Source organism: Arachis duranensis, chromosome 1 (genome assembly GCF_000817695.3).
Source record: "Arachis duranensis cultivar V14167 chromosome 1, aradu.V14167.gnm2.J7QH, whole genome shotgun sequence".
In the NCBI taxonomy this organism is placed as follows: domain Eukaryota; kingdom Viridiplantae; phylum Streptophyta; class Magnoliopsida; order Fabales; family Fabaceae; genus Arachis; species Arachis duranensis.
In genome coordinates this window covers 31,124,452-31,148,721 of record NC_029772.3, presented here as the reverse complement: position 1 = coordinate 31,148,721, position 24,270 = coordinate 31,124,452, and the positions used below count along the sequence as shown (strand labels likewise).

The 24,270-nt window shown below is 35.9% G+C and overlaps 1 protein-coding gene across 1 annotated transcript; it reads left to right on the top strand.

Moving 5' to 3' along the window:
- Positions 1 to 15,047: 15,047 nt before the first annotated feature.
- Positions 15,048 to 15,883, top strand: LOC107484073 (uric acid degradation bifunctional protein TTL-like). Its single transcript, XM_016104685.1, has 3 exons — positions 15,048 to 15,320; positions 15,424 to 15,525; positions 15,704 to 15,883. The coding sequence occupies exons 1-3, from the start codon at positions 15,048 to 15,050 to the stop codon at positions 15,881 to 15,883; spliced, it is 555 nt and encodes a 184-aa protein (XP_015960171.1).
- The last annotated feature ends 8,387 nt before the right edge of the window (positions 15,884 to 24,270 follow it).

Below are 24,270 nucleotides of genomic sequence, written 5' to 3'. Positions count from 1 at the left end.
GTATCAATAAACATTAAAATGGCTATTGTTTCCCTCTTATATTTATTAATTATATATAAAATATAAAAATTAAATTAGTTGAAATGATAAATAATTTATAATTTAACTAAAAGATGTGAAATTTAAATTTTAAAAAGAGTAAACTATTTGTTCATATCTTAATTCGGGAACGATGTTGTGTCCTACAAAGATGAAAGGGTCGACTCTAGAGGACGACCCTCCAAACCTAGCTGACCTCTTAGAAGAGGTCGGTTACCAACTAAGGAGCCCAAGGCTCCCGGCACCTAACGCAGCAAGGTCACTGCTTCTAGAAAGTAGTGAATAAAAAGATAAGATCTCAACAAACTCCCAAGATACGAGATAAGATAAGATTATCGCCCCCAGAAAGGTCATCAAATTCTACTATAAATACACTAGCAACCCCAGGTATAACTCACGTTCTAATCTACTAAAAACCTGCCTAAAACCCTTACTAACTTAAGTATCAGAGTCTCTTGCAGGTACCACCCCCACCTCCTCATGAGTAACTTGGACAGGCGGCACCTCGACACCAAACAAGTCGGACACTGCCTTACAAAAGAGCCTGAGCCTCACGTTCAGACTCGACCCGACGTTTCAGGTAACTCTCGAAATATTGGCACCGTTGTCGAGGACTTGGAAGTCATCCCAAAACCATGGCGGACAACCAACTAAACAATGGACACATTGCATCCGTACCTGAGGAAGGAGCACAGACGGATGATCATATCGTCGTGCTTCCCCCTCCACCACCACGCACGCAGGAACCCCACGGGGAGACACCCTCCGAAAATCCTCATCCGAAGAAATCTCACTCCGACGCACGCCATCCCGAAGGGGAAAAACACCCCAGCAATGGAAATACTGAGCATGGTCCACGGACAACAAGACCGCTTGAGACAACTCGAACGCGAGTGGTGCGGTGTTTCTAACCACAGACTAATCGGCAAGTGCACCGGGTCATACCAAGTAATACCTTACGTGAGTAAGGGTTGATCCCACGAGGATTGATGGATCAAGCAACAATGATTGATTGATTGGCTTAGTTAGGCAAGTAGAAAAGGGTTTTGAGATATTCAAAAGGTTTAAGTTCGAACTCAGAATATCAAAAGGATAGACAAATAAATAAGTTGGGAATAAAATATGGAGAAAACAGTTAAGGTTTCAGAGTTATCTATTTTTCTGGATTAACTTTTCTTACTAACTATTTTAATCATGCAAGATTTAATTCATGGCAAACTATATGTGACTAGACCCTAATTCCTTAGACCTTTCTAATCTCCTCTAAAATTCATTAACTGCCAATTCCTTGGTCAATTAATTCTAATTAGAAGGTGATGATCAAATTTCAGTTTATATGCCACAAGAATCCTAATTAGGCGCATAACGCCTTCGAGCAAGTTGTAGCAAGTGACAAGGCCCCAAGAGTGTTGATTGTGGAAATGAATTCCAGGGTCCCAAACCTTGCTTTTACACCCGTCTTCTTGTGGATTACCATTGTTCCCACCAGGTGGCAAGTGTTCTGAATTCTCACAGAGACATGCAAACAACCTTCTAGACCCATTCAATTTAGCTCTACACCAATCCTTGCATTTCAATTTGGAGCATGCAACCATATTGAACCTTGCTTGACAACTCTTGCCACTAACCATCTTCCTCTTACTCTTAATGTCACAAAGAGCTCTAAGTTGACCATCCGTCTCCAGTAGCCCATATTCAAGTGGGAAAGTAAAGGTTAAGGATAGGACTTTTACCCACTTGAATGTTGTATTGGATGGTGATGGCTTTGGAAGAGGTCTTGTAAGCTCCACTCCCTTGTGTTCTTCTTTGAATTCTTTTACCTCTTTGCAAGCTTCCTCAATTTCAACCTCTTCCTCTTGGTAGCTTTCTTCTAATTCAATCTCTTCTTCGTTGCTTACCAAGGGCATGAGAGGTTATGCATCTTCCTCTTCTTCCATATGTGAGGGTGGAAAATTCTCTAATTCACTGGAGTATAAACTCCTTTGATTGGTTTCCTCAATTTCTTCCATAGGATCTTGCAATGTATCTCTTGGGAAGGAATTTGCTTGTTACTCTTCCTGGTTCTTGATCATTGTCTGCACATATTTTTCTACATTTTTTACACTTGTCTTTATATCATGTAGGAATTCTTTCATGAGAAGCTCAAGATCTGATGGTATTTGAGATGAATAAGGAGATGGTGGCTCTTGATATGCATAAGAAGGAGATGATGGTTCTTGATAAGTGTAAAAAGAGGATGGTTCTTGGTATGAATAGGGAGATGGTGGCTCTTGATATGGGTAGAAAGATGACGGTTCTTGATATGGATAGAAAGGTGATGGTTCTTGATATGAATATGGAGGTGGTGGCTCTTGATAGTTGGAACATGGAGCATTGAAGTTTCTTTGGTTTTGACTTTGCCAACCAAAATTTGGATAGTTCCTCCATCCACCATAATATAAATCACTACTTGGGTGTGAGTAGTAACCCATGTGATCTCTCTCCATTATTTTTTCTTAGCACAAAATACCAAAAAGGATTAAACGCACCATGTGGTAAACAGAAAAGCAAAGAAGACAGAACAGAAATTTATTTTATTTATTTATTTTTTTTGAAAAGGAATAAAATAAGAAGAAAAAAATTTGAAAATAAATGAAAAGAAGTGAACTATAAATTAAAAAATTAAACACAGAAAGATACTAGGATTTTAAAAAAATATTATTATTACTATTTTTTTTGAAAAAATAACTACGGGAACACTAAACTTAATTTCAAAAATTAAGAGAAAAAAATTTAAATAAAATAAATAAAAATAATTTTTTTGAAAAATTTTAAAGCAAAATATAAATAAAATTAAAAATAAAACGCCTAATCTAAGCAATCAAACAACTAATAGTTGTTAATCACAGTCAATCCCCAGCAACGGCGCCAAAAATTTGGTGCGGTGTTTCTAATCACAGACTAACCGGCAAGTGCACCGGGTCGTACCAAGTAATACCTTACGTGAGTAAGGGTCAATCCCACGAGGATTGATGGATCAAGCAAAAATGATTGATTGATTGGCTTAGTTAGGCAAGCAGCAAAGGGTTTTGAGATATTCAAAAGGTTTAAGTTCGAACTCAGAATATCAAAAGGATAGACAAATAAATAAGTTGGGAATAAAATATGGAGAAAACAGTTAAAGTTTCAGAGTTATCTATTTTTCCGGATTAACTTTTCTTACTAACTATTTTAATCATGTAAGATTTAATTCATGGCAAACTATATGTGACTAGACCCTAATTCCTTAGACATTCCTAGTCTCCTCTAAAATTTATTAACTACCAATTCCTTGGTCAATTAATTCCAATTAGAAGGTGATGATCAAATTCCAGTTTATATGCCACAAGAATCCTAATTATCCAAAAATAAGGGGATTATATGTCACGTATCCCGTTAAATACAAACAATTAGAAATTCAGGATAATATATACTTCCGTTCCACCCAAATTCATAAAATAAAGAACGAAAACAATTATTGAAATATAAATCAAAATATGAATTAAATTAGAAAGAGCAAATGAATCAATCCATACAAATAGACAGAGCTCCTAACCTTAACAATGGAGGTTTAGTTGCTCATGGAATGCGGATTGTAAATTTGTATAGAATTCCCTAATGGAATCCCCTAATGGAACCTCCTCCAATGAAGAGAAGTCTCCCCTTTTTTATAACTAATCCTAATTAATTTAAAATTAATATCTAAAATTAAGATAATATATTTTTCTATTTTAAAATCAAATTTGAATTTAAATCAGAATTAACTAATTATTCTGCGTCTTGTAACGTGGGGACCACTTGGCTCCACTGGATCCGCGCCTAAATTGAGTGCTAAAATGGGGCCCAGAAATCACCCCAGCGATTTCTATGTTTTCTGCACGTGGCGCATGTCACGCGTACGCGTCAGTCACACGTATGCGTCGATGGTCTTTTTCGCAAGTCACACGGACGCGTTGGTCATGCGCACACGTCGCTGTGCAATTCTTCAAATCACGTGTACGTGTCAGTCACACGCACGCGTCGTCGTGGAAAGCTCCAAATCACGCGTACGTGTTAGTCACGCGTACACGTCGCTCTTCGCTACCATCTCCTTTGATTCTTGTGCTGCAGAAACTCCACCAAATCCAGCCGAATGCTACCTAAAATAAATAAAATTGCAAAAGACTCAAAGTAGCATCCATATTGGCTAAAAGATAATTAATTCTTTATTAAACTCAACAAATTAGATGCAAATTCACTAGAAAAAGATAGGAAAGATGCTCACGCATCTGCGAGGTTGAGCAACAGCAAGAGGTCGAACAGAAATTGAGAAAAGAAGTAAGGCGACGTAGGGAGATAAAAGAAAAACTCCAAAAGATGGGAACCAACCTCAGAACCCGGACCACAAGGTCAGGGTGGGACGAAAGTCCCTTAGGGGGGCAAGATCCGTTCACAGAAGAAGTCATGAAGGCTAAGGTTCCCAGAAGCTTCAAGTCATTGGATATGGACCTCTACGACGGGACGTCCAACTCGGGCCATCACCTGGGTAACTTTAGAAGCAGAATGTATTTGGCCGATGCTTCTGATGCAACTCGTTGCAAAGGCTTCCCTACCACCTTAACAAAGGCTGCGATGAAGTGGTTTGACGGCCTACCTCCAGGTCAGTCACTAGTTTCGATGATTTGGCTAAGAAATTCCTGACTAGATTTTCCATTCAAAAGGAGAAAACAAAGCATGTCCTGAGCTTGTTAGGAATAAAACAAGGAGACAAGGAAATTTTTCGGGACTATATGAAAAGGATCAACAAAGCTTGCCTGGAAATCCAGAACGTACCAACTGAAGCGGCGATTATGGGTTTGGTCAACAGCTTGAAAGAAGAGCCATTTAGCCAGTCCATATCCAAGCGACATCCGTCCTCTTTAAATGAAGTACAAGAAAGGACAGAAAAATACATTAACATGGAAGAAAACTACCAACTAAGAGAGCCTCCTTTGAAGTCCAACCCGCCCTATTCACCTCAGGATAGAGAACGAGAATCCAAGAGAAAAAAGGATCTGAGCACGGTGAAATCTCAAAAGTACCCAACTACACCCCCTCTTAGGGTCTCCCTAGTGGACGTCTATAAAGAAATATGCTACACAAAGAAAATTCCACCACCCCGTCCGACCAAACACAAGAAGACTGGAAGTCATACCGAGTACTGTGAATACCACATTCAGTACACTCTCGCTTGTTCTAAAACAGGGATTACAGAGGTGAAAAAGCAAGTTGGATAGGCAAAAAGAGTTGAAATAGTATTTCTTGAAAAACATGGTAATCATGAGTAGGCATGCCTCGTGCATAAACATGAATCCCTTTTTCTGTGTACGTGCAAAACGCGCACGAAAAAGTTTCATTTCAGAAAATGCAATTCGTGCGTACGTGTGGGTCATGCATACGCATGACCTTACTTTTTTGCATATGCATGGTGTTCCAAGGGTTATCTGAAACTATTGGTCAATCTCGGACGAGATCTTTTGTACTGGTCGGAGCTGTTATGTTTGACTTGATAATGGTGGCTGGAGCCGCCGTGTCTGACATGTTGGACTTTGGTGGCGGTGCTGATCCTTCGTCACCGGAGGGTGGTGGTACCTGCAAGGGACTCCGATACTTAAGTTAGCAAGGGTATTAAGCAGGTTTTTAGTAGAATCAGAGTATGAGTTATACCTGGGTGCTCCAGTGTATTTATAATAGTGTAGAATGATCTTTCTTTGGGATAAGATAGTTATCATATCTTATCTTTGAGTGAAGTTATCTTATCTTCAAGGGAACCGCCTTTATCTTTTTAGGCTTCGGGCTGCCTTTAGATTTGGGTCGTGTTCCTCTTTTTTGGGCCTTCTTGGGCCTCTGTAGCGGTTTGGCCGACCTCTTTCGTAAAGAGGTCGGGTAGTCCTAGTATGAACAGGTCGGTCGATTTGTCGTTGATCAGCCCGGGTCGTATAGCTCGACCCAGGGCATGAACAGTGCCCCTGCTTGAGTTCAATCTTTTTTAAAGGATGAGTCCTTTAGACCTCGATCTTTTTCGGAGAAGTCGAGCTCGAGCATTTTTGTTGGATTTGTTTTTGTAGAACTTCGATCTGGTAGCTTTAAATGCGGAACGTTTTCTCCTTGTAGCGCGCGTTTTTGCATTGCCTTGGGAATGTGCGGGGGTTTTAAATGCTTATTAACCTCTCTCCTCGCCATTTCCTTTGCTTCCCTCTTTGCTTTCATTTTGAATTTTTCCAAAAGACTTTCTCCCTTCAGTTTCTTCTTTTTCTTGCTCACCGTGACTCCACTTTTACCTTTTTGTACTTGCGTTCTTTGGCTTGTCTGTGACTTCCCAGGTTCTACGTCTTCACGATCGTTGGGTGTGGGTTCGTTGTTTGCTTTCGTCTTCCTTGCTTTCTCACTTTACAGGTTGGTCTTTCTTTCTCTTTTTTCCGCGCTCGTTCCATGTTTGAAAAGTTTTGATCTTGGTGTTGTGTATGGAAAGCTTGAATCTTTTCTGTATTTGTTGCGTATTTTGATCAGTTGTGCGTTTTGGGGGGTTTCTATGGCTTTTCGTGTTCCCTGCTAGTTAGGGTTTTGCACGTTGATCTTATCTCTGATTTGTGCCTTTTGATGATTTCCCTGTTTGACTCTGAGAAAGGTTGCACCTATTTATGATTTCTTGCATGGTCTGTTTGATGCTGATAGTTTGCTTTGTCTTGTGCCTCTTATCTGTTGTCAATGTTGATGGTTTCTTTGAGTCTGAAAGAACTCTTTGCTGATAAATTTGGGAAAAAGCTCGTAGCTTTTGATGGTTTTGCTGTGACTTTGTAACTTTTCTTTGTGGAGTGTTGCTGTCAAAGGAGAGTTTTTTTCCAGTTTGAGGGGTGTCGAGACGTAAGTTTTAGTCCTTACTTCATTGCTGCCTCCAAAGGGTGCCCCTGGACTTTGGTGTGAGTCCTGGGCTTTCTCTTTTACCGCTGAGTCTGCTACTTGCTGTTTAATTTTGTTGTCCGATTTGTTACCTTATTTTCATGAGTTGTTTTGGTAGTAATCCAGTTTTTTCTTTTTCTTGTTGTAGGACTAGTTGATCTCATGTCTTCTCGCAAAAATACTGTCGAAACATCCTCCCAGGTCCCTGATGGCATGGCCGACTGGGTGGATTCTATGGTTCTTATGTGTGTTTCACTGGTTGATTCTGAATTTTGTGAGCAGCTTAGGAAGTTTCATAGGATTTGTAGTAATGGCAGTGATGAAAAGAATTATGAGCTTGTATCCCCTACTTTTGAAGAGAGAGTTTATTTTTCTACTCGAGTTGTTGGAGACTGTCCCTTTTTCTATGCGTACGACTTCTTTTTTAGTCAAATGAATATCACCCTTCCTTTCACTCCTTTCGAGACCAACCTTTTGTGGTCTTGTAACGTAGCCCCGTCCTAACTCCACTTAAATTCTTGGGGTTTTATAAAGATTTTTCAATTGTTATACCGTGAATTAGGTGTCCAGCCTTCTCAAACTCTCTTTCTTTACCTTTTTGTTTTGACCAAACCTGGAATTTCTGCCAAAAAGAAAGCTTCCTGGGTTTCTTTTCGGTCTGCCCAAGGAAAAAAGGTATTTTCAATGTATGATGAGTCTTTCCGAGACTTCAAAAATTATTTCTTTAAGGTCCGAGCTGTTGAAGGAGCTCGGCCCCTTTTTCTGGATGAGAATGATGAGCCAACCTTTCCTTTAGAGTGGCAAAAGAATGTTGTGGTGTTGAGGTATTCGTGGGAGATGTTGAACGAGGGCGAACAGGCCTTTGTTAATGTGTTGGAGGAGAACTGGGGACAACCTCCTTATCTTGATACTAAAAAGTTTTTAGGGGATCCCTCGCTTCTCTGAGCTGAGCTTGGTAGTGACCGATTTCTTTCCTGTGTTGCTTTGTTTGTTTCTTGTTGATTTCTTTTCCCCTTTATAACTTAGTTTCTTGCTGTGTATTTTCAGAGATGATTAAAAATAATGACTCCATGAAGGCCTTTAAGAAGGCGAAAAAAGCTACAGCTGCTTTGAACATCTCGGCCAAGGCCGGGGAGAGTGGATATTCTCAGGTTCCTCCTAAGAAGCCCATCTCGGACACGTCTGGGCCGAGAAGGGTTGTTCCTACTCCTCCAGTTCATTCAGCTATTCCTCTTCAAAGTGCTGCTGCTACCTCTTGTCACACTACTGGCCCGCCATCGAAAAAATAAAAGACCGTTGAACCTTTTAACCTTGATGCCCCTGATTTTGATGCTGTGGGGTTTGTCGATCACTAAATTGCTCCTTATGGTATTGTGCCTACGGATGATATATCCATTCTTCATCATCTAGAATTCATCACTCGAAACAGTGTTAAAATGGCGCACATGGGAGTGGCCTTGTTCCGGACTGCTCAGGATGTTCCAGTGCATACAACAAAGGCTTTCATGGAGGAGGTTAAGTCAGAATATGATAGGATCAAAGGTTTGAAAGAGGAACTTAAGGTGAAGGTGGCGAAGTTGGAGAAAGAGTTGGAGGGTGAGAAGACTCAGGCTACGGCGGCTAAGGCTCTGGTGGATCTGTCTGATGAGATGGCCCAGAAGCACAAGGATAGCTACGTCCGGACCTATAGGGAGATGGTAGAGTTTCGGGAGAGTTTGGAGTCAGCTCTATCTGATTATGCCGAGCTCCAAGGTCATCTTGTGAGCAGTGTAACTGTTGCTTATGAGAATCTGAAGTCTCAGGTTCGAGTTCTTGCTCTCGAGCTCGACCTGTCTCTCTTCAATTTAGACAATATTATAGAGGACGGTAAGATTGTCCCTGCCCCGGATGATGATGACGACGATGTAAATCTGCTTCCTGTGCCTTCTGCCAAAGCTCCTGCTGCCCCGGGTTCTTCGGCTCCTACCACTAAGGTTGGTGATGAGCGGATAATTTATACGCCTTTTGGCATTGTTTTTATATAGTTTTTAGTATGTTTTATTCACTTTTTAGTTTATTTTTATTAGTTTTTAAGCAAAATTCACATTTCTAGATTTTACTATGAGTTTGTGTGTTTTTCTGTGATTTCAGGTATTTTCTGGCTGAAATTGAGGGACCTGAGCAAAAATCTGATTCAGAGGCTGAAAAAGGACTGCTGATGCTGTTGGATTCTGACCTTTCTGCACTCAAAATGGAATTTTTGGAGCTACAGAAATCCAAATGGGGTGCTCTCAATTGCGTTGGAAATTAGGCATCCAAGGCTTTCCAGAAATATATAATAGTCCATACTTTGCCCGAGTTTAGATGATGCAAACTGGCGTTCAATGCCAGCTTTTTGCCCTATTCTGGCGTTAAACACCAGAAACAAGTTGCATGCCAGAGTCAAGCGCCAGAAACAAGTTACAAACTGACGTTTAACTCCAAGGAAGGTTTCTACACATGAAAGCTTCAATGCTCAGCCCAAGCACACACCAAGTGGGCCCGAAAGTGAATTTCTGCATCATTTACCTATTTCTGTAACCCTAGTAACTAGTTTAGTATAAATAGAACTTTTTCTATTGTATTAAACATCTTGGATCTTACATCTTTGGATTAGCTTTTGGAACATCTCTGGACCATTGTTCACGTTTTGGGAGGCTGGCCATTCGGTCATGCCTACCCTATTTTCACTTAGTATTTTCAATGGTGGAGTTTCTACACATCATAGATTAATGTGTGGAGCTCTGCTGTTCCTCAAGTATTAATGCAAAGTACTATTGTTCTTCTATTCAATTCATGCTTATTCTTATTCTAAGATATTCATTCGCACACAAGAACATGATGAATGTGATGATTATGTGACACTCATCACCATTCTCACTTATGAATGCGTGATTGATAACCACTTCCGTTCTATATGGAAATAAGCTTGAATGTATATCTCTTGGGTTTCTAATCAACGATTCACATCAACTCCCCTCTGACAATGGGGCATCTGAATTCAAGATTAGAGTCTTCGTGGTATAGGCTAGAATCAATTGGCAGCATTCTTGAGATTCGGAAAGTCTAAACCTTGTCTGTGGTATTCTGAGTAGGATCTGGGATGGGATGACTGTGACGAGCTTCAAACTCGCGACTGTAGGGCTTAGTGACAGACGCAAAAGGATAGTAAATCCTATTCCTACACGATCGAGAACCAACAGCTGATTAGCCATACGATATCTGTGCATGGTATTTTTCATCTGAGACGAGAAATCTGACAGTTGATTAGCCGTACAGAAACCGTAGAGGACCATTTTTACTGATAGGACGGGAAGTAGCCATTGACAACGGTGACACCCAACATACAGCTTGCCATAGAAAGGAGTGTGAAGGATTGGATGGAGGCAGTAGGAAAGCAGAGATTCAGAAGGAACAACGCATCTCCATATGCTTATTTGAAATTCCCACCAATGAATTACATAAGTATCTCTATCTTTATTTTGTTTATTTATCTTTTAAATTATTAAAACTCCATAACCATTTGAATTCGCCTGACTGAGATTTACAAGATGACCATAGCTTGATTCAAGCCGACAATCTCCGTGGGATCGACCCTTACTCACGTAAGGTTTATTACTTGGACGACCCAGTGCACTTGCTGGTTAGTTGTGCGAAGTTGTGAAAAAGAGTTGAGATTACAATTGTGTGTACTAAGTTGTTGGCGCCATTGAGATCACAATTTCGTGTACCAGTTGGCTATCCTGAGTCAGATCCTGATGTTCAGATCCTGAACCAGCCAGATGGAACTGTTGCTGCTGTCCCGCTTGCGACCCGTCCTCCTTCACCTCGAGATGCTGTCACTGAGAAGTCTTTGCATCCTCTATAGTTTCTGTTTTACTTTCATATCTTGTGATGGCCCGACTTGTGGGTCTTTTGGACTTTCTATTTTGTGACTTGTGGTCTGGATTTGGATATTTTGGTTGCCTTTCCTAGCAACCTTATTTAGAAAAACAAAGTAACTTCTCGAGCTCTCTGAGGTCGACTTTTGAGAGATCTCTTGAGCCTTTTATCATAGTAGCTTTTGCTTATCCTTTTGATGTGTTTGTTTGCAACCTTTTGGAGCCACTAGGAATCTTAAGAGTGTTGGAGCTCTTTGCTGTCCGACCTCTTTTTTGCTTCCCTTTGTGTTTGAATACTTGTAGATTGATTTTGAGTGAGGATGTGGCTTGCTTTGGGTCGAGTTGTGTCCTTTCTAGCGCACGCCTTCTGTTCTGTCGACTTCTTTTGTTGAATTTTTCGAGTTATTTTGAGTAATCCATTTAGACCTTGCTGGGTCTTCTTTTATGGATTTACTTTTTATAACTCTTTTGCCTTTTAACTGGCTTGGGCCGACTTCTTCATGTCGACTTCATTCTAGGTTATTTCTAGTAATCCATTTTATTTGGATCTTATTCGATCTCTTTTTATGGATTACTTTTATAACTCTTTGTAGCTTTGTCGTGCTGACTTCATCACACCGGTCCCTTCAAAGTTATTTCTAGTCATTCGTTTTATTTGGACCTTGTCAGGTCTCTTTTTTACGGATTTACTTTTTATAACTTTTTGTAGCTTTGGTCCGACCTCTTCATGTCGGTCCCTTTGGAAGTTATTTCTAGTAATCCGCTTTTTAGGGCTGGCCAGGCCTCTTTTTAGGGATTACTTTTTATAACTTTTTGTCGCTTTGATCTGGTCCGACTTCTTTTACGTCGGTCCATTCCAAGTTATTTCTTAGCGATCCATTTTTGTTTCAGACCACGTCAGGCCTGTATTCATGGATCACTTTTTATAACTTCTTGCATTATTCTGTTTTTATCGCTTTTCATCTTTGCCGATTTTGTAGAGTTTGATCCTTGCTTAGTCGATCTTTGATGAATTCAGTTTTCATTCTTTGTCGATCATGTCGGGCAGTGAATTTGGTTTTCACTTTTGCTGATCTGTAGCTTTATAATCGGGCGATGAACTTTGCGTTTTCAGATTAATGCGTCTTGATAAAGAGAATTTTGTAGAAAATATGAAAAAACTTTATTCAAAGTAGAAAATAGGCAAATATATACACGTGGGTGTTTCACCCTTTCTTAAGATAGGTAATTTTGTAGATCTTGGCTTGATGCCTCATTAAAAAACCTTTTTTAGGAAAAAGAGTGCACCTTTGTCCTAAGATCTTTTATTACCTTTTAACTATAATACCTTCTTAGGTTGCAGGCGTGCTATGATCTCGGTAGCTCTCCGCCCTCGAGTTCGGACACTTTGTAGTAACCCTTTCCCAGTACCTCTGTGATTCGGTAGGGTCCTTTCCAATTAGCTGCTAGCTTTCCCTCTCCGGGCCGACTTGTTCCGATATCATTTCGGATTAAGATGAGGTCATTGTTGGCGAAGCTTCGCTGTACTACCTTTTGATTGTATTTTAAAGCCATGCAGTATTTTAGTGCTTCTTCTCTGATCCGAGCTCTTTCTCAGACTTCTGAGAGTAGGTTGAGCTTTTCCCTTTGAAGTTGGGAGTTAGCTTCTTCGCTGTAGAGGATCGTTCTAGGAGATCCTTCTTCAACTTCTACCGGTATCATTGCCTCCATTCCATAAGTCAATCGGAAGGGTGATTCCTTCGTGGTGGAGTGTGGGGTTGTCCGATATGCCTATAAGACTTGTGGGAGCTCTTCAGCATAGGCTCCCTTTGTGTCCTGCAGCCTCCATTTTAACCCAGCTAGTATGACTTTATTGGCAGCTTCTGCTTGCCCGTTAGCTTGTGGGTGTTCTACAGATATGAATTGGTGCTTTATCTTTAGGTCGGCTACCAACTTTCTAAAGCCTGCATCTGTGAACTGGGTGCCATTGTTTGTGGTGATGGAGTAAGACATCCCAAACCTTGTGATAATATTCCTATATAGGAATTTTCGACTTCTTTGGGCAGTGGCTTTGGCTAGGGGCTCTGCCTCTATCCATTTTGTGAAATAATCTACCCCTACAATGAAGAACTTAACCTGTCCCGACCATTGGGGGAAGGACCCGAGAAGGTTAAATCCCCACTTTGCAAATGGCCAAGGTGATGTTACGCTGATGAGCTCCTCTGGTGGGGTGATATGGTAGTTGGCATGTTTCTGACATGGTGGACACGTCTTAACGTACTCCCTCTTTAACCTCTTTGCCTCCTTCTTATCTGTAGGGAGTATCTCTGATTTGAGGTAGTTGATTGTGGGAGTCATCCATCCTTGATCCTGGCCTAGTATGGCTAGGATTTTTTCTTCTTTCGAGATTGACGGGTTCTGCAGTACTTCCTGGATGAGGCTCCTATTATTACCCCCTGGTTTGGTGCTGGCTAATTTTTAGAGTGCGTCAGCTCGGGCATTCTGTTCCCGAGGTATATGTTGGATCTTATATTCCTGGAATTGCCCGAGTTGTTCCCTGGTTTTGTTTAGGTACTTTTTCATAGCAGGATCTTTGGCTTGGTAGGTCCCTGCTATTTGTGAGGTGACAACTTGTGAATCGCTAAAGATGACAAGTTTTTGGGTTTCGACTTCTTTAGCCAGCTTCAAACCAGCCAATAGCGCCTCATACTCAGCCTAGTTATTGGAAGCAGGGAATTCGAACTTTAGTGAGAGCTCGATTTGGGTTCCTTGATTACTTTCTATTATCACACCTGCTCCACTCCTGGTTTTATTTGAGGAGCCGTCCATGTAAAGATTCTAATTTGTAGGGGTTTCCGGGGTGTCAGTCACTACCAAAAACACGGGAGTTACTAATGGGAAGGTACTCACGAACGATAACCAGTGGCAAAGTTTATGGACCGTGGTATGTAATGGCAACGTATTATATCTCTGTGGCCAAATTTTACGGAGTTTTTCCACGTTCTCATTTGTCCGTGGCCAATTTGAGATGGATTTTTTCATTTGCCACAGACCCAATTGCGGTGACAAAAATTAAACGATATTCACTTTCAATTCCGCGCTTAATTTGGTCATTCCCTCCAACCCTTTCAAAATTTTGTTATGCAGTTTATCTTTCTCTTAAATTTAAACCGTAATTAACCTCAGATAAATATTAGGTGCAGTTTTTCTCAGGAATCCAAATAGTTGCTTTCTTCTCCCTCCTTCCCAGTGCTGCCACTAAGAATTACTAAGGTATGTTAATTATTTAATTTTAGATGTGATTCATGATTTACAATTCTGCAAACGTAGTTAATTTTGGCTTCTTGATTAAATAGTGGCTATGTTGTTCATTAGCAGTATAAAAATTAGATGGATCATGATTTGCAATTTCAATCTTTCTTTCATTGTTATTATGCACATTTTTTCTTTCTGATCAAATATAATTTATTCTTTCCTATTTATTTATCATGGTTATGTTTGTATTTATTATCCTTTTACTCTTTATTATTTATTTACGGTGGAGTTTAAGTCTGATTCTATTTGAGATGCATATTTGATATAATAGTCACTACAATGTTGATCAAATTATTAGAAGATAAATTAATGCTACAATAATAATGCTGAATGTTATATATCTTAAAATTATATGAAGAGTACAAGAGAGTACTAAAAGAAACTAGAAGAGTACAAAAGAGTATTAAAAGAAACAAATTTTATAAATTACTTATTTTTTTCATATACATGATGGATTATTATTGTAGCGTTGAAGGTGATGATTGTTATGACTCGTGTCTGTGTTCTTTAAGTATGTAAATCAAAATTTAACTCCACCATAAATAAATAATAAAAAATAAAAAGGTAAAAAATACAAATAATAAAAAACATGCAAAAAAATTTTCATCGTCGGGTTTACATTCTGTCTTGAATTCCATCTTTAACTCTTGATAAAGAGTATAATTTGAATTGGGGTGTGAAGTGAATGAAAACTAATTTTTTGTTAGTATATTCCAGTAATTTTTTAATTTTTGATTTGTTTATATGAATCTGATTAATTGTCCTAATTATAAAAAATATTACTAATTATGCTTTCAAATCTTGATGTGTTTGTTGCTACGTAGGTCACACAAAATGACAATTGCACGACCTTGCAACAAAAATTCAACTTGGATTACTATGGAAGAGCGCGATTTGCTTGAATGCTGTGGAAGCATCAAGTTTGCATCGGAGATGGCTTCTGCTTCTCCATTCTCCTCGTTGCAACACGCACTCGATGTGGCCTCCAATACTTGGTGTAACAAGATTCTTGATGTAGCCTCCAATATTTGGTGTAACAAGATTAATGTGCATTCTTGGCTGATAGCACTCAATGCTCACACGAATATATGTGAAAAGTCGCCCTTCTCACATGCATTCTACACTAATGCCCCAATGGATTCTATTACAGAGGTTTCTGCTTTTAATATTCTATATGTGCTTTATTATCCAATTTAACATAATGTTATCATTTAATAATTCTCTATAGTTATTCGGTCTGGTTAAAAATTTGTAGGAGATATATGCACTTAGCGTGCAGTATCTGCAAAGGTATGGGTTTCCATATTTTACTATTTCTTTTGAATGGGATGCAGATGTTATACTAATGGATCTAAAGGTAACAAAAATATATTGTTATTTCCTTTTTACTATTTCCAAAACTGTTTGCTAGCTCCTATATATATTTTTTATCTATGTAGACAAGCATTAAAAGCAAGCCATCATGCGAGTTTGAGTGGGCACATCGAAAATAATTTATCATCATTAAACAATACATTGCAAGGTTTTTTTAAAAGAAAGGATATATTCGCTCTACAACTGAATCAGCAGAGACCCAGGCTGCGGTAAAAGATTTTGATCTCAACAAAAGCCGTTATGGAAGGAGGATTTGGATCCTGTTGCTCGTGAAAAAGCTAGACAATTTTGTGAAATTTGATATCCAGGAGAATATTATGTCTAGTGTGCTTCTAATTTAGTTTCGTTGAACATAACTCCAATATATTATTAGCTCTGTTAGTTTCCTGTTCTAATTTTATATAGGCTTATTCTTTCTGTTTAATGTTACATTTGGTCTTCAGCTGATCATCAATGTATGAAGTACTGAAATTTCCAATTCAATTTACTATGCTTTTTTATGCTTTGTTTTCTGCTTTCTTTTATTTTCCATGTGAACATTTTTATTTATACTTGATATTAATAGTAATGTTGTTAATTCCATAAATGAAAATGGTATATAACATTAACGTTGTGAAAGAGGGAGAATGCATACTATTTTTAATTCAGAAAAAGCCATAGACATATCCATCTAAACCGGAGATGAATATTCTAAAAATTCTACAAACAGCAGAGATGACTCTATTTCTAATTCTCAAATATGCAGCAAACAGAATACATTACATCATCACTGCTAAATATGATACCTTGTTCACGTAGTTAATCTGTAAAAGATAACATCCTAACAAGATCATTGTAAAAAATCAGCTCGAAAATTCCTAGAATTGATTTGTGCCTTCAAATGTAAGCTTCAAAACCATTCCTAATGCTTTCATGCTCATAACCAATGGTATGCAATAAGAAAGCAACTACAATTATTTTTTACAAGAATCGCATGTGCAAATGCATAAGTTGTAAAATTGGCTATTCCCCAACGATCACTGCAAAAATTTAGACATCTATACAGAATTTGTTGAAAAAATTCCCTAATATAAGTGACACGAGAAAAATAATTACCAACACTAAATTATAACATGGACAATTTTCTCGATAAAAAGTCTCAACTAAGTATGTATATAATACATGATAGATTTCTGTAAGGGATCTAAGACAGTTGTGTACACTTCAGAAGATACGCTTTATTGTTGTGACCCTGAAAAACTTAAGACGTGCCAATTTTTTTCCTCTTCTGGTCTTTCCCTTGCTTTTGAGAGTAAAAAGGGGCAGTGTCATTTTACAGAAGCTTATCAAACAGTTACGTGAATCCTTAGAGCAATAGAGTTTATGAAAACACCAGTAATGTATTTCCTTTTTAATTAAAGATATTTCAACAATTAGAAATTCTTCTCAAGACCAAAGAAAGCTTAAATTTATGAAGCTAAACTGCACATGCCATGATTTTGAACCTTAATTGCACCTGCCCTGATTGCAAAGACTAATGGAACAACGGAAAACCCACCAGAAGCTTGTGACAAACATTTTCGTTCAAACCCACTCTTCATTAAGGATGAAAAAGCTACCGGAAAAGTCCATTCTTCCTGTATTTGGAGGCTTCAGTTAGAGCCAAGAAGTGGATAAACCCTGTGGTGGCAGCTCCTCGTCCAAGTGTGGCGCCCCTAGTTATTATTGCCTCCCGAGATGCCATGAATCCAGCGGCAGAGGGATTAGGCACCACCAGAGCCATTAGAGAAGCCTGTACAATTGCATGTGTAATATCTCTTTTCTTAATTCCAGCCCCAAATTCTGATTTGAATTTAAGAAAAATTAGGACGAAGTATAAGAAGAACAAGAGGAAGAACAACTTGAATTCGAAGACCAAAGGCCGCTCTAGATGCATATCTTATTCGATTGCAGAAATTAAAAAGTGGTCATGGCTTGTTAGTTGGGTTTCCTCTTCTCATTCCTAGAGTCCTGTTTTGATAAGAAACAAGGGTGGAAAAAATTAAGATGTGGGAGCCCAGAAATAAAAGAGATGAATCATAAAAGGCTAAAACAATTTGGTGGCTGCTTTGAGGCCTTTAGAATTTACGTTTTTAAAATATAAATATTCCGGTACAAAACAAATAACAATAACATAAAAGAAAAAATAAAACAGATAATAAATAAGATAGATTTTATATAAGAGATTAAGATTAAAACGGCCAAAATAAGATATGTGAATAGACTTAGTCATCTATTTAACAGAATTGAGTAACTAATTCCTACACTTGTGCAGTTTATAGTGTTATATATATAAGGGCTGATATTTTCAATCATTCATAAAATTTATTATACAATACTTTTTCACCGTTGGTTTATTCATAGGTCATTAGTATTATTTCTTCTATTTCATTCCATAGAGTTTATCATCTGTTTTGTTGCAACCGAGAAAAAAGAATAGAAGAGATAAGATTAAGGAGATCAAAGGACAAGTAAGTCTTTAATTGATGATAACTATTTCGTTATCTTCTTATTTTTAAAATTATTAAAACATATTAATTAATAATTATAAATGTCTTCATCTCCTATTTTTTTAGTCACTAAAACATACTATATCGTTATTCTACTATATCTTTATCTTCTTAATGTTTTTTATCATTAAAACATACTAATTAATACTTATAAATGCCACCAAATCAGTGTTGTAAGAACCGGACCGGACTTGTCGGTTCGACCAGAAAATTAGTGAACCAGATCCTGAATCGGTTCGGTCCGTCAATTAGACCAAACAAAAAAGTGAATCGGTGTGAACCGGTTAAACTTGGTAAAACCGATCCAACCAAACTGCTTGAAATTTTATTAAAATTTTGCAAAATTGGTGAGGTGAGGTTCGAACCCCTATCCTGTCCTCAGTATAAAAGAGACATGTTACAACCACCAGGCTATAACAATTCTAGTTATTATGTTTACAAATTATTATATATATAGATATCTTTTATTGAATATATTTACTTTTATTTAATTTAGTTTAATTTTAGTTATAAACTCATTTATTTTAAATTAATTATATTTTTATTTAACAATAATTATAAATTCACTTATTTTTTCTTTTCATGATTACATAATATTTATTAATATTATTTTTTTAATAAATACTTGTAGTATATAATAGTATAATAGATGTAAATTTATTAATAAATTATTAAAATTTGAAAATAATTAGAATAAAATTAATAAAATACTTATTATTTATGTTCCAAATTATTTTAGAATAGCTGAATATTCTTAAAATATTAGTAAAAATATGTATTTTAAATTTTAACTTTAATTTTTTTTCTATTTTTTGTTTTTTATTTACACAGGATCGTGTTAACCGGTTTAACCAATGATTCACCGGTTGAACCAATGACCCAGTAACCCAGTAGATTGACTGGTTCGATCACCGGTTCGGTTTTAACAACTATGCACCAAATTTTTTTATATATGTGAATAACCTGCATTCTAATTTTTATACGAGCAAAAATAAATTTAACTTTTTAGAATTTTTATGAATTTGTATTTTAAAGTTTTTTTTATTCTTCTGTAAATTAAACTTTTTTTCCAAAGTAATACCTTAATCACATTTATTATTTTTTATATTTATTTAATTATTCTAATATAATTATTTCATATGATACTGAAAGGACAAATTTTCAATCCGAAATTCTACTAAATTATTAACATATTGTGACAATGTTTTGTTTACTGTACTTGATGACAAACAAAAGACTAAGGACAACTTGGTAGCCCGTAAGGACTTGCAATTGATGGAAATCTGAGAACAGCTTCATCCTTTCACTAATTCTTCCAAGTACCCGCCCTCCTATTTCAGAATGACAAATGCTGACAAGGATATTTTTCTTAGTGTTCTTAAAAGTGTTTCTTTTTCAGATGGTTATTCTTCTAATATTTCTAGATGTATTGATATGAAGAAAAGGAAGGTCTTTGGCCTAAAGAGCCATGATTCACATATTCTCATGGAGCACATCTTACCGATCGCTTTTAGAAGATCCCTTCCTAAAGAGGTGACGTCTGTGCTAATAGAGTTGTGTAACTATTTTAGAGAAGTGTCTGGCAAATCTCTCGCCGTTGATAACTTAGAAAAACTTCAACATCGAATTGCGTTGACGCTCTGCCACATGAAAATGATATTATCTCCTTCGTTTTTCACCGTGATGGTTCACCTGGTTATTCATCTCGTAGAAGAGGCAATGATATTCTCTCCTCTTCAAATGTATTTAGGTTGACACCACGCTTAATAAGGGCATTAAGGTAGATGAATTTGGGATCACGAGTGTCGGTTTTCAGAGTTGATACACACGGGTGCTCTTGAACTAGATGAGCCATTTATTCTTGCAACAGATACGAGAATGGTTTACTATGTTGACGATCCAGTTGATGAAGGTTGGTGTTCTGTATGTCACATGAAACCTAAAGATTTATATGATATGGAATATTTGAATGAGAAGGATCCAGATGAGTCTTTGGTCGAGGACATACCATTTTGTGAGCAGCAAATAGAGAATCTCGAAGAATTACCATTAGTACAGGACGACATTAACGATCCAGAATCAAATGAAGTGCATGTTGCTGAAAACAATCATAATGTTTCTGAGGACGAAATTGGCATTGGTGATTTGCAGGATTTTAATTAGTGATATATACTTAATTTATGTATTTTTTAAATGAACGTACCAACCTTGATTTACCACAACAGTAACGAATAGAATTTTAACTTTTAAAATTTAAAATATTAGTTTTACCTTATATTATATTTATTATCCTTATTTATTATTATTTTATTAATTTATTAGAAAGATAGATTAAAATTAACTGCAAAGAAATTCATTTCTAACAATATGCAAAATTTTATTTATTTTATTTCAATCCAACGGCAGAAAATTGTTAAGTTTCAAGTCGATCTACTCTAATTTTTTTATTGATACCATGTTTTTTTTAAATCCAACGTGCAGAATTTCAAATTCTAATAACTATGTTTAATTTTTTACAATGATGTTTAAGATTATAAATTATACAATCTGATATCTTTTTATTTAACTGTAAACTTTACTCTAAATTAAAAATTATAGTTACTCTATTTTGCAAAAGTCAAATTAACATCTATAATAAAATGTACAAAATTTTTAGCGCCAAAATAAAATTTCTTTCTCCTAAAATAACTTCATTTAGATATAACTTAGAAAAAAAAATTTTTTGTTGGCTAGGATTCAATTTCAAAATCTGTCAATTAGAATGTGAAATGAAGATTTAAATGTACAACATAATTCAAATGATTGCAAACTAAATTTAGATGTGATTTTTTTAATATTTATCTTATAAGTACTAATGCTCTAAAATTTATCTTTTAGGTAGTAATGCTATAATCTTATCTTTTTTACTTTGATGGCAAAAAATTAGATAAAATATAATTTAAACTATGTAATTGTCTTATACTAGCGGCTCATAAAAAAATATTTTTATATTTTTATTTTTAAAAACATAAATTTAATATCAATAACTAAAAAATAAATTATAAAAAATAAAATATTTTAAGTTATTTAATATATGAGCAAATTTAAAAATTTATAGTCAAGACATTTTTTATCTTTATGCAAAATTCGAGTAGATAAAAAATTATTTCTTTAATTTTATATTAAACATCGATAATTATTTTTACTTTTATCTTCTATTTTAAATTATTAATTTTTATTTTGATTATATTTATTTTTATAACAAAATTTGAAAAAAAATTAAATTTTATGTTCGTTTTTTATTATTTATTTTATTTTTTTTATAGTCGTTTAAGTTAGAGTTCTTACTTATTGAGTTATGTTTACTCCAAAAAAAAAAAATACTTATGAAGTTATTTTCATTTTTTTATAGGAGTACATCCATTATATCATAATTTTAATAATTAATATAAATTTTATAAAAAAAATTATATGTATTTTAATTACTTTTAAGAGTGAATTATATGTACTCCTATAGTTAAGAAATAGACTTAACTTATTCTATAATAAATAAATTTTTTATTCATTTAATTTATAAAAAAATCCCATTTTTTCGTTTATCCTAAAAACTAACAATGAAAATTAATATTCATACTTTTGACTAACAGGATAAGAATAAAATATAAAAAAACCTTTGAATAAAGATAAACATCATAAATTTTGAATTCCAAAATATAAAATAGTTAGAAGATAAACCAATTACCTAAATGTAATTTTTTTTAAACCACTCTATAAACTTAGATAATGCAAAATAAATCGTAATATATTGACATAAATGATAATTTTTTATAAATACACAAAAAAAACTAAACTCCTAATTTTATTTAAATTTGAGAATTTGCGCGAAAAAGACCGAGTTTAATTCAAATCACGCTTTAATCTGCACCAAAAATCCCAAGCTTGAATCAAAACCGCCCCTTATCTTTTAGTTTCGGAGCTCATTCAATATTTCACTAGCCGACCCTAATCCGCCTCTGCATGTCTCCGTCTCCTCGGGCTCAGATCTTGCAACCCCGCCAGCCTCCGATCTCGCGCCGCTGGCAACATCAACGCTCGTGATACACGCGCACAGGTCACTCGCTCACGCTGCTGTACCTCTTTCCTGTGGTCGCCCCCTCCGATCTCAGACCTCGCACCTCCGGCAGCCTTCGACATCGCACTTCAGGCGACAGTCACAGTCGTGCTTTGCGCTCACAGGTGGCAGCTCTTACTTGGTCACACTGCTCAACATCGAGAACTTCTCCAGTTTTTTTTTTTCCGAATTTGATCCTTTGTAAATTTTTATTTTATATGGTATTTCTGTATTTCGGGAAAAAGGAAGGGATTAGATGATGGTTTATAAATGGGCATGTGTCTGTATTATTTAGATTGATGTTGTAAAGGATTTATCATTTTGTTGCCTGCCTCGTACAGAGCAGCAATTGCAAATCCAAGATTGGCATAAGACTAGCAGCAACCTAGCACTTGAATCCCTAATACGGTGATTTTCTCTCTAACATGACGCATATTATGGTTTTAAGCAAATAGTTTGATATCACTAACATATAATGGAATCGTAGTCATCACTACGACATTTGCCGGGATTTTTTCTATATTGGGCTTCTCAATTTAGTTATATAATAAAATGAATGATAATCCCATTTAATGATATAAAATTTCTGCTATTAAACTAGTTATTATGAAAGTGGATATAGTTGTTCATATTTTCAAAATTTTTTATTTACTGCCAAAATTTCCTTTCATTCCTCATGAATCATATATTCTTGAATCTAGTTAAATGAGTCAGTACTCTCTTATTGTGTTTTGGTTTAATACTTAAGGGATTATAGAAGGTCGGAGGAACATTATCCAACCGAACCAAATATATATGTACCAGTTTCTATTCAGGAAATCATTGATTTAGTATGGTTGGACATGAGTGATTTCTTTTAATTATTAAAGATGAAACTTTGAAAATATTCTGTATTTGAATTTAAGTTTGACTTGTTAAATATGCTCTATGATTAACTTAGTAATGTTTAATGTAGTTAAATGTAGAGAGATCTATGAAACTTTTTGTATGTTATTTGACTTCTTGTGTTTCAATTATATGAACTATTTTATATCACTATTTTATTTGATTTTTATTTTTTCTGAATTCTTTTTATGCTGTCTATGACTTTGTGTTGCAGGAATTTAGAATACTATGACGCGTAAACGTAATATCTGCGGACAATCAATCCTTGAAGAGTTACGAAGACAAAGTGAAGACATAAACTTGAATTCGGAAGATGGGTTGGAACAAATAAGTCTCAATGATGATGGGGATGAAATTTCAGAGACGGCGATGTTAAATCAAAATGGTGGTGATCTAGCAGAACCTGCTGCACCTAAGAATAAAAGAGATGAAAATGAGCCACTGCTTGTGAAGGTTAAAGGTAAGTTTATTCAAATTCTAACTATTCTTTGAGTCTAATTTCTATTATATATTGTTATTATCCCGGACAATCATACTTAGATTGTAAGATTATTTGTATCAATGGCTACTGTTATATACTAAAATAATGATAGATAATAAATAAAAGAAAGAAAGAAAGAGAAAGGCTATATATTTATGAAGAGGATTTCAGAGTTTTAGATATGATAGTTCTATCTGTGTTATGTGTATTTTTATTGATTGAGAACAATGAATGTTATTAATGACATTTTAATTCATTCGGCATTCAAGTTGGTAGAACTACCTTGAACCATATAATCTAATTTCCTATTTCATTAAAGCCGCCTTGTTTAGTTGATAAGCTCAGACTTCTAGAGATAATTTTTTGAAAGCCCACTCTGCTTTTATTGTCAGATACTCTATTCAGTTTGGTACTGATATGTCTATATAATTTATTATTAGATTAGTATGTAATTTAGATTAATTATTGATATATATGTGTGCAATTAATTTGATAAATGTAAGTTTGTCATTTATGCCTTTTGTTTTTTTTTTAAATTTTGGTTTAATTTGACTTGACGTTCTTCCATTAATTCAGACATCTCTACTGGAGAAATTATCACTCGCAAGATGACAGCGATTTAAGTTTGGGCCTTGAAAAAGAGTGAAAAAGTTATGATGGAGTTGGATGTAGATGGACAAGGTCGAGATAACGGCTCGAACCTGTTTGTGAGATTTCTTGGTCAGGTAGCTCGTTAAATTATAT

Bases quoted from the DNA above. Each gene is read 5' to 3' on its own strand.
- LOC107484073 (XM_016104685.1), top strand. From the start codon at position 15,048: ATGGAAGAGCGCGATTTGCTTGAATGCTGTGGAAGCATCAAGTTTGCA. The intron at 15,321-15,423 runs GTTTCTGCTTTT...AAAAATTTGTAG, and splicing joins CAATGGATTCTATTACAGAG to GAGATATATGCACTTAGCGT. The intron at 15,526-15,703 runs GTAACAAAAATA...TTTTTTTAAAAG, and splicing joins TTATACTAATGGATCTAAAG to AAAGGATATATTCGCTCTAC.